Source organism: Oncorhynchus mykiss, chromosome 26, assembly GCF_013265735.2.
Source record: "Oncorhynchus mykiss isolate Arlee chromosome 26, USDA_OmykA_1.1, whole genome shotgun sequence".
In the NCBI taxonomy this organism is placed as follows: Eukaryota; Metazoa; Chordata; class Actinopteri; order Salmoniformes; family Salmonidae; genus Oncorhynchus; species Oncorhynchus mykiss.
In genome coordinates, this window is record NC_048590.1 from 44024499 (window position 1) to 44036887 (window position 12389).

At 45.7% G+C, this 12389-nt stretch overlaps 1 protein-coding gene across 9 annotated transcripts in view; it reads right to left on the reverse strand.

Annotated features, from left to right (window-relative positions):
* Positions 1-12389, reverse strand: part of LOC110526709 (cell migration inducing hyaluronidase 1) — a 166826-nt gene that overhangs the window by 7476 nt on the left and 146961 nt on the right. For all 9 annotated transcript variants that reach the window (XM_036963443.1, XM_036963445.1, XM_036963444.1 and 6 more), the window contains 10 exons: positions 12128-12163; positions 10301-10456; positions 9141-9321; positions 8282-8497; positions 7750-7961; positions 5420-5605; positions 4933-5137; positions 4442-4528; positions 4192-4349; positions 3937-4037 (listed from right to left, as the gene is read on the reverse strand). In XM_036963443.1, the coding sequence (XP_036819338.1) occupies positions 3937-4037; positions 4192-4349; positions 4442-4528; positions 4933-5137; positions 5420-5605; positions 7750-7961; positions 8282-8497; positions 9141-9321; positions 10301-10456; positions 12128-12163 (1538 nt within the window). The remainder of the gene's footprint in view (positions 1-3936; positions 4038-4191; positions 4350-4441; positions 4529-4932; positions 5138-5419; positions 5606-7749; positions 7962-8281; positions 8498-9140; positions 9322-10300; positions 10457-12127; positions 12164-12389) is intronic.

Below are 12389 nucleotides of genomic sequence, written 5' to 3' on the forward strand. Positions count from 1 at the left end.
ACCTCTCAACATGAGGGTTTGGTCACCTCTAAGGAGCTACAGTAGTTAGTTAGTTACCTCTCAACATGAGGGTTTGGTCACCTCTAAGGTGCTACAGTAGTTAGTTAGTTACCTCTCAACATGAGGGTTTGGTCACCTTTAAGGTGCTACAGTAGTTAGTTAGTTAGTTACCTCTCAACATGAGGGTTTGGTCAGCACTAAGGAGCTACAGTAGTTAGTTAGTTAGTTACCTCTCAACATGAGGGTTTGGTCACCTCTAAGGAGCTACAGTAGTTAGTTAGTTACCTCTCAACATGAGGGTTTGGTCACCTCTAAGGAGCTACAGTAGTTAGTTACCTCTCAACATGAGGGTTTGGTCACCTCTAAGGAGCTACAGTAGTTAGTTACCTCTCAACATGAGGGTTTGGTCACCTCTAAGGTGCTACAGTAGTTAGTTAGTTAGTTAGTTACCTCTCAACATGAGGGTTTGGTCAGCACTAAGGAGCTACAGTAGTTAGTTAGTTAGTTACCTCTCAACATGAGTGTTTGGTCACCTCTAAGGAGCTACAGTAGTTAGTTAGTTAGTTACCTCTCAACATGAGGGTTTGGTCACCTCTAAGGAGCTACAGTAGTTAGTTAGTTACCTCTCAACATGAGGGTTTGGTCAGGTCTAAGGAGCTACAGTAGTTAGTTAGTTACCTCTCAAAATGAGGGTTTGGTCACCTCTAAGGAGCTACAGTAGTTAGTTAGTTAGTTACCTCTCAACATGAGGGTTTGGTCACCTCTAAGGAGCTACAGTTGTTAGTTAGTTACCTCTCAACATGAGGGTTTGGTCAGGTCTAAGGAGCTACAATAGTTAGTTAGTTACCTCTCAACATGAGGGTTTGGTCACCTCTAAGGTGCTACAGTAGTTAGTTAGTTACCTCTCAACATGAGGGTTTGGTCACCTCTAAGGAGCTACAGTAGTTAGTTAGTTACCTCTCAACATGAGGGTTTGGTCAGGTCTAAGGAGCTACAATAGTTAGTTAGTTACCTCTCAACATGAGGGTTTGGTCACCTCTAAGGAGCTACAGTAGTTAGTTAGTTAGTGACCTCTCAACATGAGGGTTTGGTCACCTCTAAGGTGCTACAGTAGTTAGTTAGTTACCCCTCAACATGAGGGTTTGGTCACCTCTAAGGAGCTACAGTAGTTAGTTACCTCTCAACATGAGGGTTTGGTCACCTCTAAGGTGCTACAGTAGTTAGTTAGTTACCTCTCAACATGAGGGTTTGGTCACCTCTAAGGAGCTACAGTAGTTAGTTACCTCTCAACATGAGGGTTTGGTCACCTCTAAGGTGCTACAGTAGTTAGTTAGTTAGTTAGTTACCTCTCAACATGAGGGTTTGGTCAGCACTAAGGAGCTACAGTAGTTAGTTAGTTAGTTACCTCTCAACATGAGGGTTTGGTCACCTCTAAGGAGCTACAGTAGTTAGTTAGTTAGTTACCTCTCAACATGAGGGTTTGGTCACCTCTAAGGAGCTACAGTAGTTAGTTAGTTACCTCTCAACATGAGGGTTTGGTCAGCACTAAGGAGCTACAGTAGTTAGTTAGTTACCTCTCAACATGAGGGTTTGGTCACCTCTAAGGTCCTACAGTAGTTAGTTAGTTACCTCTCAACATGAGGGTTTGATCAGCACTAAGGAGCTACAGTAGTTAGTTAGTTAGTTACCTCTCAACATGAGGGTTTGGTCACCTCTAAGGAGCTACAGTAGTTAGTTAGTTAGTTAGTGACCTCTCAACATGAGGGTTTGGTCACCTCTAAGGAGCTACAGTAGTTAGTTAGTTACCTCTCAACATGAGGGTTTGGTCAGGTCTAAGGAGCTACAATAGTTAGTTAGTTACCTCTCAACATGAGGGTTTGGTCACCTCTAAGGTGCTACAGTAGTTAGTTAGTTACCTCTCAACATGAGGGTTTGGTCAGGTCTAAGGAGCTACAATAGTTAGTTAGTTACCTCTCAACATGAGGGTTTGGTCACCTCTAAGGTGCTACAGTAGTTAGTTAGTTACCTCTCAACATGAGGGTTTGGTCACCTCTAAGGTGCTACAGTAGTTAGTTAGTTACCTCTCAACATGAGGGTTTGGTCACCTCTAAGGAGCTACAGTAGTTAGTTACCTCTCAACATGAGGGTTTGGTCACCTCTAAGGTGCTACAGTAGTTAGTTAGTTAGTTAGTTACCTCTCAACATGAGGGTTTGGTCAGCACTAAGGAGCTACAGTAGTTAGTTAGTTAGTTACCTCTCAACATGAGGGTTTGGTCACCTCTAAGGAGCTACAGTAGTTAGTTAGTTAGTTACCTCTCAACATGAGGGTTTGGTCACCTCTAAGGAGCTACAGTAGTTAGTTAGTTACCTCTCAACATGAGGGTTTGGTCAGCACTAAGGAGCTACAGTAGTTAGTTAGTTACCTCTCAACATGAGGGTTTGGTCACCTCTAAGGTCCTACAGTAGTTAGTTAGTTACCTCTCAACATGAGGGTTTGATCAGCACTAAGGAGCTACAGTAGTTAGTTAGTTAGTTACCTCTCAACATGAGGGTTTGGTCACCTCTAAGGAGCTACAGTAGTTAGTTAGTTAGTTAGTGACCTCTCAACATGAGGGTTTGGTCACCTCTAAGGAGCTACAGTAGTTAGTTAGTTACCTCTCAACATGAGGGTTTGGTCAGGTCTAAGGAGCTACAATAGTTAGTTAGTTACCTCTCAACATGAGGGTTTGGTCACCTCTAAGGTGCTACAGTAGTTAGTTAGTTACCTCTCAACATGAGGGTTTGGTCAGGTCTAAGGAGCTACAATAGTTAGTTAGTTACCTCTCAACATGAGGGTTTGGTCACCTCTAAGGTGCTACAGTAGTTAGTTAGTTACCTCTCAACATGAGGGTTTGGTCACCTCTAAGGAGCTACAGTAGTTAGTTAGTTACCTCTCAACATGAGGGTTTGGTCAGGTCTAAGGAGCTACAATAGTTAGTTAGTTACCTCTCAACATGAGGGTTTGGTCACCTCTAAGGAGCTACAGTAGTTAGTTAGTTAGTGACCTCTCAACATGAGGGTTTGGTCACCTCTAAGGTGCTACAGTAGTTAGTTAGTTACCCCTCAACATGAGGGTTTGGTCACCTCTAAGGAGCTACAGTAGTTAGTTACCTCTCAACATGAGGGTTTGGTCACCTCTAAGGTGCTACAGTAGTTAGTTAGTTACCTCTCAACATGAGGGTTTGGTCACCTCTAAGGAGCTACAGTAGTTAGTTACCTCTCAACATGAGGGTTTGGTCACCTCTAAGGTGCTACAGTAGTTAGTTAGTTAGTTAGTTACCTCTCAACATGAGGGTTTGGTCAGCACTAAGGAGCTACAGTAGTTAGTTAGTTAGTTACCTCTCAACATGAGGGTTTGGTCACCTCTAAGGAGCTACAGTAGTTAGTTAGTTAGTTACCTCTCAACATGAGGGTTTGGTCACCTCTAAGGAGCTACAGTAGTTAGTTAGTTACCTCTCAACATGAGGGTTTGGTCAGCACTAAGGAGCTACAGTAGTTAGTTAGTTACCTCTCAACATGAGGGTTTGGTCACCTCTAAGGTCCTACAGTAGTTAGTTAGTTACCTCTCAACATGAGGGTTTGATCAGCACTAAGGAGCTACAGTAGTTAGTTAGTTAGTTACCTCTCAACATGAGGGTTTGGTCACCTCTAAGGAGCTACAGTAGTTAGTTAGTTACCGCTCAACATGAGGGTTTGGTCAGCACTAAGGAGCTACAGTAGTTAGTTACCTCTCAACATGAGGGTTTGGTCACCTCTAAGGAGCTACAGTAGTTAGTTAGTTACCTCTCAACATGAGGGTTTGGTCACCTCTAAGGAGCTACAGTAGTTAGTTAGTTAGTTACCTCTCAACATGAGGGTTTGGTCACCTCTAAGGAGCTACAGTAGTTAGTTAGTTACCTCTTAACTTGAGGGTCTTGTCAGCCCCGAGGAGTTCCAGTATTCTGGTCCAGGGGCCTCGGGTTACCAGGCGACCCTTAGACGTTATTATGACGATAGAGCTAGAGAGAGAAAGAGAGAGTGAGGGAGAAAGAGACAGAAGTGAAAGAGAGATGAGGGATGGAGAAGAGGAGGCAGGGAGAAGAGAGAGTTAACTTTGTTCAACTCAGTGTCTTCCCATTCTAACATGAAAAGTTAGTATGTGTGTGTTCTTACTGGTCTGTCAGGTTGTTAACATAGCTCTCTATCTGGGCAGGTACACCCTGCAGTATGGAGTTTCTGAAGCCTTTGCTCTCCACCAGTGTCCCGTCATGGCCGTCCATCACCGTCAGCTGCACCCCATCATCTGGCTGGTACAACTTCCTGCCGTTAACCTGCCCGGCAACCACAACATCCAATCAACCAATCATGACATTATTGAATAACTTTTTACACACAGAGAAAGCAAACACACACACAAACACACCTCTGTGTAGGCAAAGTCCTCCTTGATGTGGAAGAAGCGTGTGTTGTAGGACTCCAGCTTGACCTCCAGGAAGTGGTCTGTGGTGCGCTGTAGAGGAGAGAGAGAGAGAGAGAGAGAGAGAGAGAGAGAGAGAGATGAGAGGAAAGAGAGAGAGCGAGAGTGAGAGAGAGATCTGAAGTGACCGATACTGGTATAGAAATGTCAATCCTGTCCACAACACTGCTGCAGAGATTTATTGATGAGATGCCAAGACTCTTTCTTCTCTTTCTTTGAATGACTGTATCTGTAACACTATATAGAGAGGTTGTAAAGGGTTTCAAACACAGTGAATATACTATGAATAATAGGAACTAGTGTTATTAGAATACTATGTACTAGTACTATGAATACTATGAATCAGTAATAAACAGTTTAAATAAGTGTTTGATTAAATATTTTTGAAAACGATGCACAGTGCCACTTGTGACCAACAGACTGAGCGCTGTCCTCACCAGCTTGGCGCTGGGCAGTTTCCTTGGCATGGGCACATCTACGATGGGCATCTCTGCATGCAGGGGGTAGGCCTGTGTCATGCAGTCACTGGGGCCGCTGCCCTTAGGGATAACGGCTGTGATTTTAACCCTCTCACAACCCTTCACTGAACAGAAGGCAAAGTCCTCCTTCTCATTGTGGGCCTTCACTCGGAGGAACAGCAGGCTGAGAGGGAGACAGGGGAGGAGACTAAGAGTTAATAAGGATTCACTGGGAGAAACAGCAGGCGGAGAGGGAGACAGAGGAGACTAAGAGTTAATAAGGATTCACTGGGAGAAACAGCAGGCTGGTAGGGAGACAGGGGAGACTACCTACTGTACTCATCTACTACACATTCTCCTCTCTCCCCCTGATCTCTCCCTCCTCACCCTCTCTCTCCCGTCTCTCCCTCCCTCTTTACCCTCTCTCTTCTCTCCCCCCTCCCTCCCTGCCTCCCACCCTCCTCACCCGGTATCTTCCTCCCAGTAGTAATAGCCTCGGGACAGGTGAGACTGGTTGATCTTGTCTCTCTGTGTGGTCCTCATGAACACACCGGTCTTCCTTGTCTGCTTGGTCAGCCGGTTGTGGATGTCCGAGATGATCGTGAAGGTGGTGCCTGGCGGGTAGCATAAGCCTACGTTGATCCAGTCGTTCCTGGAACACACACACAGACAGACACACAGACAGACAGACACACAGACAGACACACAGACAGACACACAGACAGACACACAGACAGACACACAGACACACAGACACACACACAGACAGACACACAGACAGGCACACAGACACACACACAGACAGACACACAGACAGACAGACACACAGACAGACACACAGACAGACACACAGACAGACAGACACACAGACAGACATACAGACAGACACACAGACAGACACACAGACAGACACACAGACAGACACACACAGACAGACACACAGACAGACACACACAGACAGACACACAGACAGACACACAGACAGACACACAGACAGACACACAGACAGACACACAGTTAATCAACAATATCAAAAAGGACATGTTACAGGAGGCAGCCCAGCACTGAGATGGGCTAAACAACTACTCCCACTCACCGGTCATATTAATTAGTAAACACACCGTGGCAAAACATTTTGCCGTTCTTTATTGGACAAGTTCAGGTTAGTCTCTCTCTGTTTCAGTCAGTTTCTTCCGTTTGGTGATAGTGAAACTAGAAACTAGTGAATACGACTCTGCAGTTCTGTGTAGCTCAGTTGGTAGAGCATGGCATTTTCAGCAACTGGGTTCGATTCCCAAGGGGGACCAGTACGAAAAAAGTATTGGATAAGAGCGTCTGCTAAATGACGCTCAAGGCACCACAGATGATAGTCCGTACGGCCCAGTACATCACTGAGGACAAGCTTCTTGCCATCCAGGACATCTATACCAGGCGATGTCAGAGGAAGGCCCTCAAAGACTCCAGCCACCCCAGTCATAGACTGCTCTCTCTGCTACCGCACGGCAAGCGGTACCAGAGCATCAAGTCTAGGTCCAAAAGGATTCTTATCAGCTTCTACCCCCAAGCCATAAGACTCCTGAACAGCTAATCAAATGCTTAACCAGACTATTTGCACTATACTTTTACTACATATTACCTCAATTACCTCGACTAACCTGTGCCCCCCCCCCCCCCCCCCCCCCCCCCGCACATTGACTCTGTACCAGTACCCCCCTGTACATAGCCACACTACTGTTATGTTATAGTTGCTCTTAATTAAATGATTTCTTATCTTTCTATTTTCTTATTTTTTACTAAAGTTTATTTTAGTAAATATTTCTTAACACTTGTTTTTCTTATAAGTACATTGTTGGTTAAGGGCTTGTAAGCATTTCACTGTAAGGTTACAGTAAGGTAACAACACCTGTTGTATTTGGTGCATGTGACAAATCAAATTTGATTTGATTTCAAATGTGAAATGTCATGCAGAGTTTATGGTTGAACTTGAAGTTCCATTCCACAAACAATAGATGGCGCCAGAGCAGCATGTAACCAATGGGAATGCCCATATCCCACAATACAGTATATGTTCCTCCCTCCGAGTCCTTTCGGGGTAATCTCAGGCCAGGGAGTAGCTAGCACGCTTGAAATGACTACAATGCCTCTGCTATTCAAATGACTGCCAATGATATTAAGAATATTTGCTGGGCAGGGGTGATGTCATATGCTAAGACAAACAGCCACCATAAACTACTGTATCACACTGTCCCTTGGGTTATAGGGTTCGTGGAAGGCAAGGGTGTGACTTGATGATATGGGTTTTATTAATATGACCACATGGTCAGGAGATGGGGCTTTGGGTTACTGGGGTTATTGTTGACTCATAAGATGTGGTGCCATGATGTGGACAGTTTTTTGGATCAGATGCTGAAACAATGCTGGGAGAAGGAAGTGAATAGTGTGTGTGGTGAAGGGTGCATGTGTGTGTGTGTGTCTGTGTGTGTCTCTCTGCTTCCACTACCAACCTGTGTAGTCTCTCTCTCTGTCTGTCTGTGTGTGTGTGTGTGTGTGTGTCTGCAGGTGTGTGTCTATATCTCTCTGAGTCCACTACCAACCTGCGTAGTCTCTCTCTCTGTTTCTGTTTCTGTGTGTGTGTGTGTGTGTGTGTGTGTGTGTGTGTGTGTGTGTGTGTGTGTGTGTGTGTGTGTGTGTGTGTGTGTGTGTCTCTCTGAGTCCACTACCAACCTGTGTAGTCTCTCTCTCTGTTTCTCTGTGTGTGTGTGTGTGTGTGTGTGTGTCTCTGAGTCCACTACCAACCTGTTGAAGTTGATGAGCCACACAGTGATCTCTGCAGGAGCAGCCTGGTCCCAGTGTACAGTGTAGCCCTTACCCAGGGTGACCACGGGCTGGAACTGCTGGTAGTGCTTCTTCTTGCCCAGAGCGCCCTCTAGTGTCAGGGGTCTGTCAGGGTACTCATCCTTTACCATCTGCATGTTCAGACTGGCAGGGTTACGTGTCTGTATGTAGATCTGAGGGACCACACACACACACACATTAATTCACAAACGCATACAGACACAAGTACACACACAAACACACAAGTGTGTGTGACTAGGAACATGTTCACTAATCTGGAAGACATTAGAAAGTGAGTGAAATGAGGGGGAAACGAGGTCACACTGCACAAAAACCTAGTGTGTTAGCTTTGAGAGGAAACTTAACCCACACTTTATTTTAAAGAATGTGTGAGTACATACTGTGTACCCATGTGTGTATGTGTTTGTATAAGATACGGTGTGTGTGTGTACATGCATGCTTCCTTCAGCCTGCATGGCGTATGCATACCAACCTGTGCATAATGCCCACTACAGATGGCAGCCCTCCAGTCAGGCACGTCAATACAGTCAGGGTGTCTCAGTAACCAGTTGTCCTCTTTGACCAGGAAGGCTCCAGGGTACTCACTGACCGAGCCGTCCACGTCGTGGAATATCGTGGTCTTGTCACCGTCCATTTGCATCTTGTTAAACCATGGGCCGGGCTCACCGAAAAACACCCGGGACGTTATCTGATAAGAAGAGCAGGGGGTAGATGGGGAGGAAGGGGTGAGGGGGTGGAGAGAAGAGAGGGGGAGAGGGGAAGGAGAGGCGATGGGGAAGAAGGGGTGAGGGGGTGGAGAGAAGAGAGGGGGAGAGGGGAAAGAGAGGAGATGGGGAGGAAGGGGGAGAGGGGGTGAGGGGGTGGAGAGAAGAGAGGGGGAGAGGGGAAGGAGAGGAGATGGAGAGGGGAAGGAGAGGAGATGGGGAGGAAGGGGTGAGGGGGTGGAGAGAAGAGAGGGGGAGAGGGGAAGGAGAGGAGATGGGGAGGAAGGGGGAGAAGGGTGAGGGGGTGGAGAGAAGAGAGGGGGAGAGCGGAAGGAGTGTCATGGAGGTGAGAAAGAGCAGCATGTCTCCCCTGTAAGACCGTGCTTATGGCACTGCATTACCCATAATCCATCTTGACAGCTCATGCCCAAAATCTGCAGCTACGCTTTAGGGCAAACACACACACACACACACACACAATACACCCCAACTCCCATCATGTGTACAGGTAAATGCTAATCAGCGTGATACACCCCCCCCCCCTCACACACTCACACACTCACTCACTCACTCACTCCCTCACTCACTCCCTCACTCACTCCCTCACTCACTCACTCCCTCACTCACAGGCACGTCGTCGAAGGTGATGTCGGTGACGTTGTTGTTAGGGCAGCTCTGCCAGGAGTTGTTGAGTCTGAAGCCGAAGGCGCTGGTGTGTCGACCGTCCAGGGCAATGTATTTTCTGAAGGTGCAGTTCTGCACGTTGATGGGCCCGTCGTAGATCTGCATGCCGCGGATAGGGAAGTCACTGCAGCACAGACATACAGAGAGTCAGAAAGACCAGAGGGAGGGAGACGAGTTAGAGAGAATGAGAGAGAACTTGACGGACAGACAGACCCTGGTCAAAAGTAGGGCACCAGGTAAGGATGCTATTTGGGACGTAGACAAGATCATGGGTGCTTTGCGATGTTCCCAAGTGTGCCGGAGGGGACATCGTCATCTCTTTCAGCACACAGACAAGGCTCTGTGCTATCGGATATTGGATAACGACTGCATCTTGGGACCATTTTGTAACACTATGCAAAAGTTCACATGTGGTTGCAAATGATAATTTTTTCTCCATACAGCATATCATGTAGAACTGAGACAGATGATGGATGACGGGTTTCTTTCACCCAGACAATAAAAGAATGTCAGATATGCACAAGTTGAGACATCATACTTTTAATCATACTTTCTGTCTGGCCATGCACGCAACACGCTGAAAAGGGAACAGTTGAAGGGGTTCATTTCAGGGTAAAATGTGAATGAGGAGAGGCGATACGAGGAAAGGAGAGGAAGAGAAGGAGAAGGAGAAGGAGAAGGAGAAGGAGAAGGAGAGGAGGAGAAGGAGAAGGAGAAGGAGAAGGAGAAGGAGAAGGAGAAGGAGAAGGAGAAGGAGAAGGAGAAGGAGAAGGAGAAGGAGAAGGAGGAGGAGAAGGGGGAGAAGGAGGAGAAGGAGAAGGAGAAGGAGAAGGAGAAGGAGAAGGAGAAGGAGAAGGAGAAGGAGAAGGAGAAGGAGGAGGAGGAGGAGAAGGACAAGGAGGAGGAGGAGAAGGACAAGAAGAGGGGAGGAGGGGAAGGGAGATAAGAGAACAAGAAATTAACAGACAGAAGAGGAGAGAATAGGGTGTGTGTGTGTGTGTGTGTGTGTGTGTGTGTGTGTGTGTGTGTGTGTGTGTGTGTGTGTGTGTGTGTGTGTGTGTGTGCGTGTGCGTGTGTGCGTGTGTGTGTGAGCCAACACTCACACTCCTCGAGGCAGGGTCCTCCCATTGAGGTCGGGTCCCCCGGGACCCCAGATACGGTTGTCAGGAATGGGCATGCCCCTGTTCTCACTCTCCCCAACAAACAGACTGTTCTTCACCTCCTGACGAGAACCATCGTCATCAGGGAATGTACCACCACTACACAGATAGGGAAAGACAGAGAGAAAGTGAGAGAGAGAAAGAGTTTGAGTGTGTGTGTTCATTTCATCGAAAAATCCTTTTCATTTTTGTTGACTAAAATGTAACGAGACGAGAATTCCACGTGAGACTAGTGGACATTTCATTTGACATCAAGCTCCTGTTCATCTGTGTTTTCTAATCAGAAGCATGCAGAATATTCTTCAGTTGTGTGGACGGATTGAGCTGATCTGCCCGGCTCTCTCACACAGCTCCCAGTGGTCACATCAGTCCCTCGTCAATCTGATGCGAAGCCAGGACACTGGCCTTGTAACCAAACTCAACTAGAAACAATAATGCTTACTCTCTCTTACTTTCACGTAGGCTATTTTTACTCTGATCACATCAGTCTATATTGTTAGTCATGAATCTGTGTTGCCGCTCTGGTACCGTTCTTGGGGTGTTTTCCTATGGGGAAAACAGATGCTATTTCATGAATGTTAGGAGTACAGTTACAGTTCTGACGTCTTTGGAGAGGTCAAATTCTCCCCTTTTTAAATAAAAGGTTTTTATTTACCCCCCTTGACGGTTATGATGTGGAGAAAATCAGAGCCGTAAATGATTGAACATCTAGCCAAGGCTTTATATCCTATATGATTAATTATGTCAGGCATTGGTTACAATCTGTCACAATATAAATGTTGCCAGCTAAGGTATACGAGGGGATCGTAGGTCTAGTTGGACAAGGCTATCTGAATGAGTACATAATGGAAGTTAGAAGTAGCTTAAATATTCATTATTTAATAGATAATTTTTTCTATTATGTGACTAAAATGAGTTTTAGTCGACTGATAATAACTAAAACTGTCCAGAGTTTTAGTCGACTGATAATAACTAAAACTAACGAAGGATGAACTGACTAAAATGTGACTAAAAGGTATTTTAAGATTAAACATAAAACCAAATCTAAAATAGATGCCAAAGTTAACACTTTTGTGTGTGTTTTTGGTTTTACTAAATTAAAACAAGGAAAATGCCCCACAAGGAAAATGTCTGTTTTAGGCTTAGGGGTTAGGTTTAGGGTTAAAATTAGGGGTAGGGTTAGAATTAGGGTTAAGTTTAGGGTTAAGGTTAGGTTAAGGGTTAGGGGTTAGCGAAATAGGATTTTGAATGGGAATCAATTGTTTGGTCTCCACAAGGACAGTAAAACAAATGTGTGTGTGCGTGTGTGTGTGTGTGTGTGTGTGTGTGTGTGTGTGTGTGTGTGTGTGTGTGTGTGTGTGTGTGTGTGTGTGTGTGTGTGTGTGTGTGTGTGTGTGTGTAAGTATGTGAGTGACTGTCAGAGAGTTTGTGTGGCCAAGAGAGAGTGTAAAAGAGTGTGAGTCTGTGCCACTGTGTCTCTCTCTGAGAGTGTGACCTGGTTTCTGAAACCAGCTACAAACCATGCCCAGGCCCATATACCTAGAGATGCCACTTTCACACTCCCAAATTACTTTCACACTCTTTCAAAGTCTTTCTTTCCCACTGCATCATAAGCAGACGACCATATAAGGTGTTTTCCAATTACTGCAACGGGGTCTTCTGCAGTCACCCGTAAATACAAACATGAACCACACATGCACGCCGCACGAAGGCACACGCACACACACACACACACATACACACACAATGTTATTAACATTAATGTCTTACCTAGCCAGTGTTAGGCCAATTCCATTATCAGCAAATCTGAGGGAGAGAGAGAGAAACAGTTGTTGGAGCCAATCACATAGTAGACGGAATATTAGAATGAGAATATTACACAGACATTATCTGTTTCCGCATGTCAACAGTGTGTGTGTGTATGTGTGTGTGTGTGGCTATTCACACACTGTTTGTCTAAAACACCAAGGATAAGGGTTGACATTGGAAATGTTGGCAAGGATGCAAAGCAGCAACAGACTGAAGGTGAGAA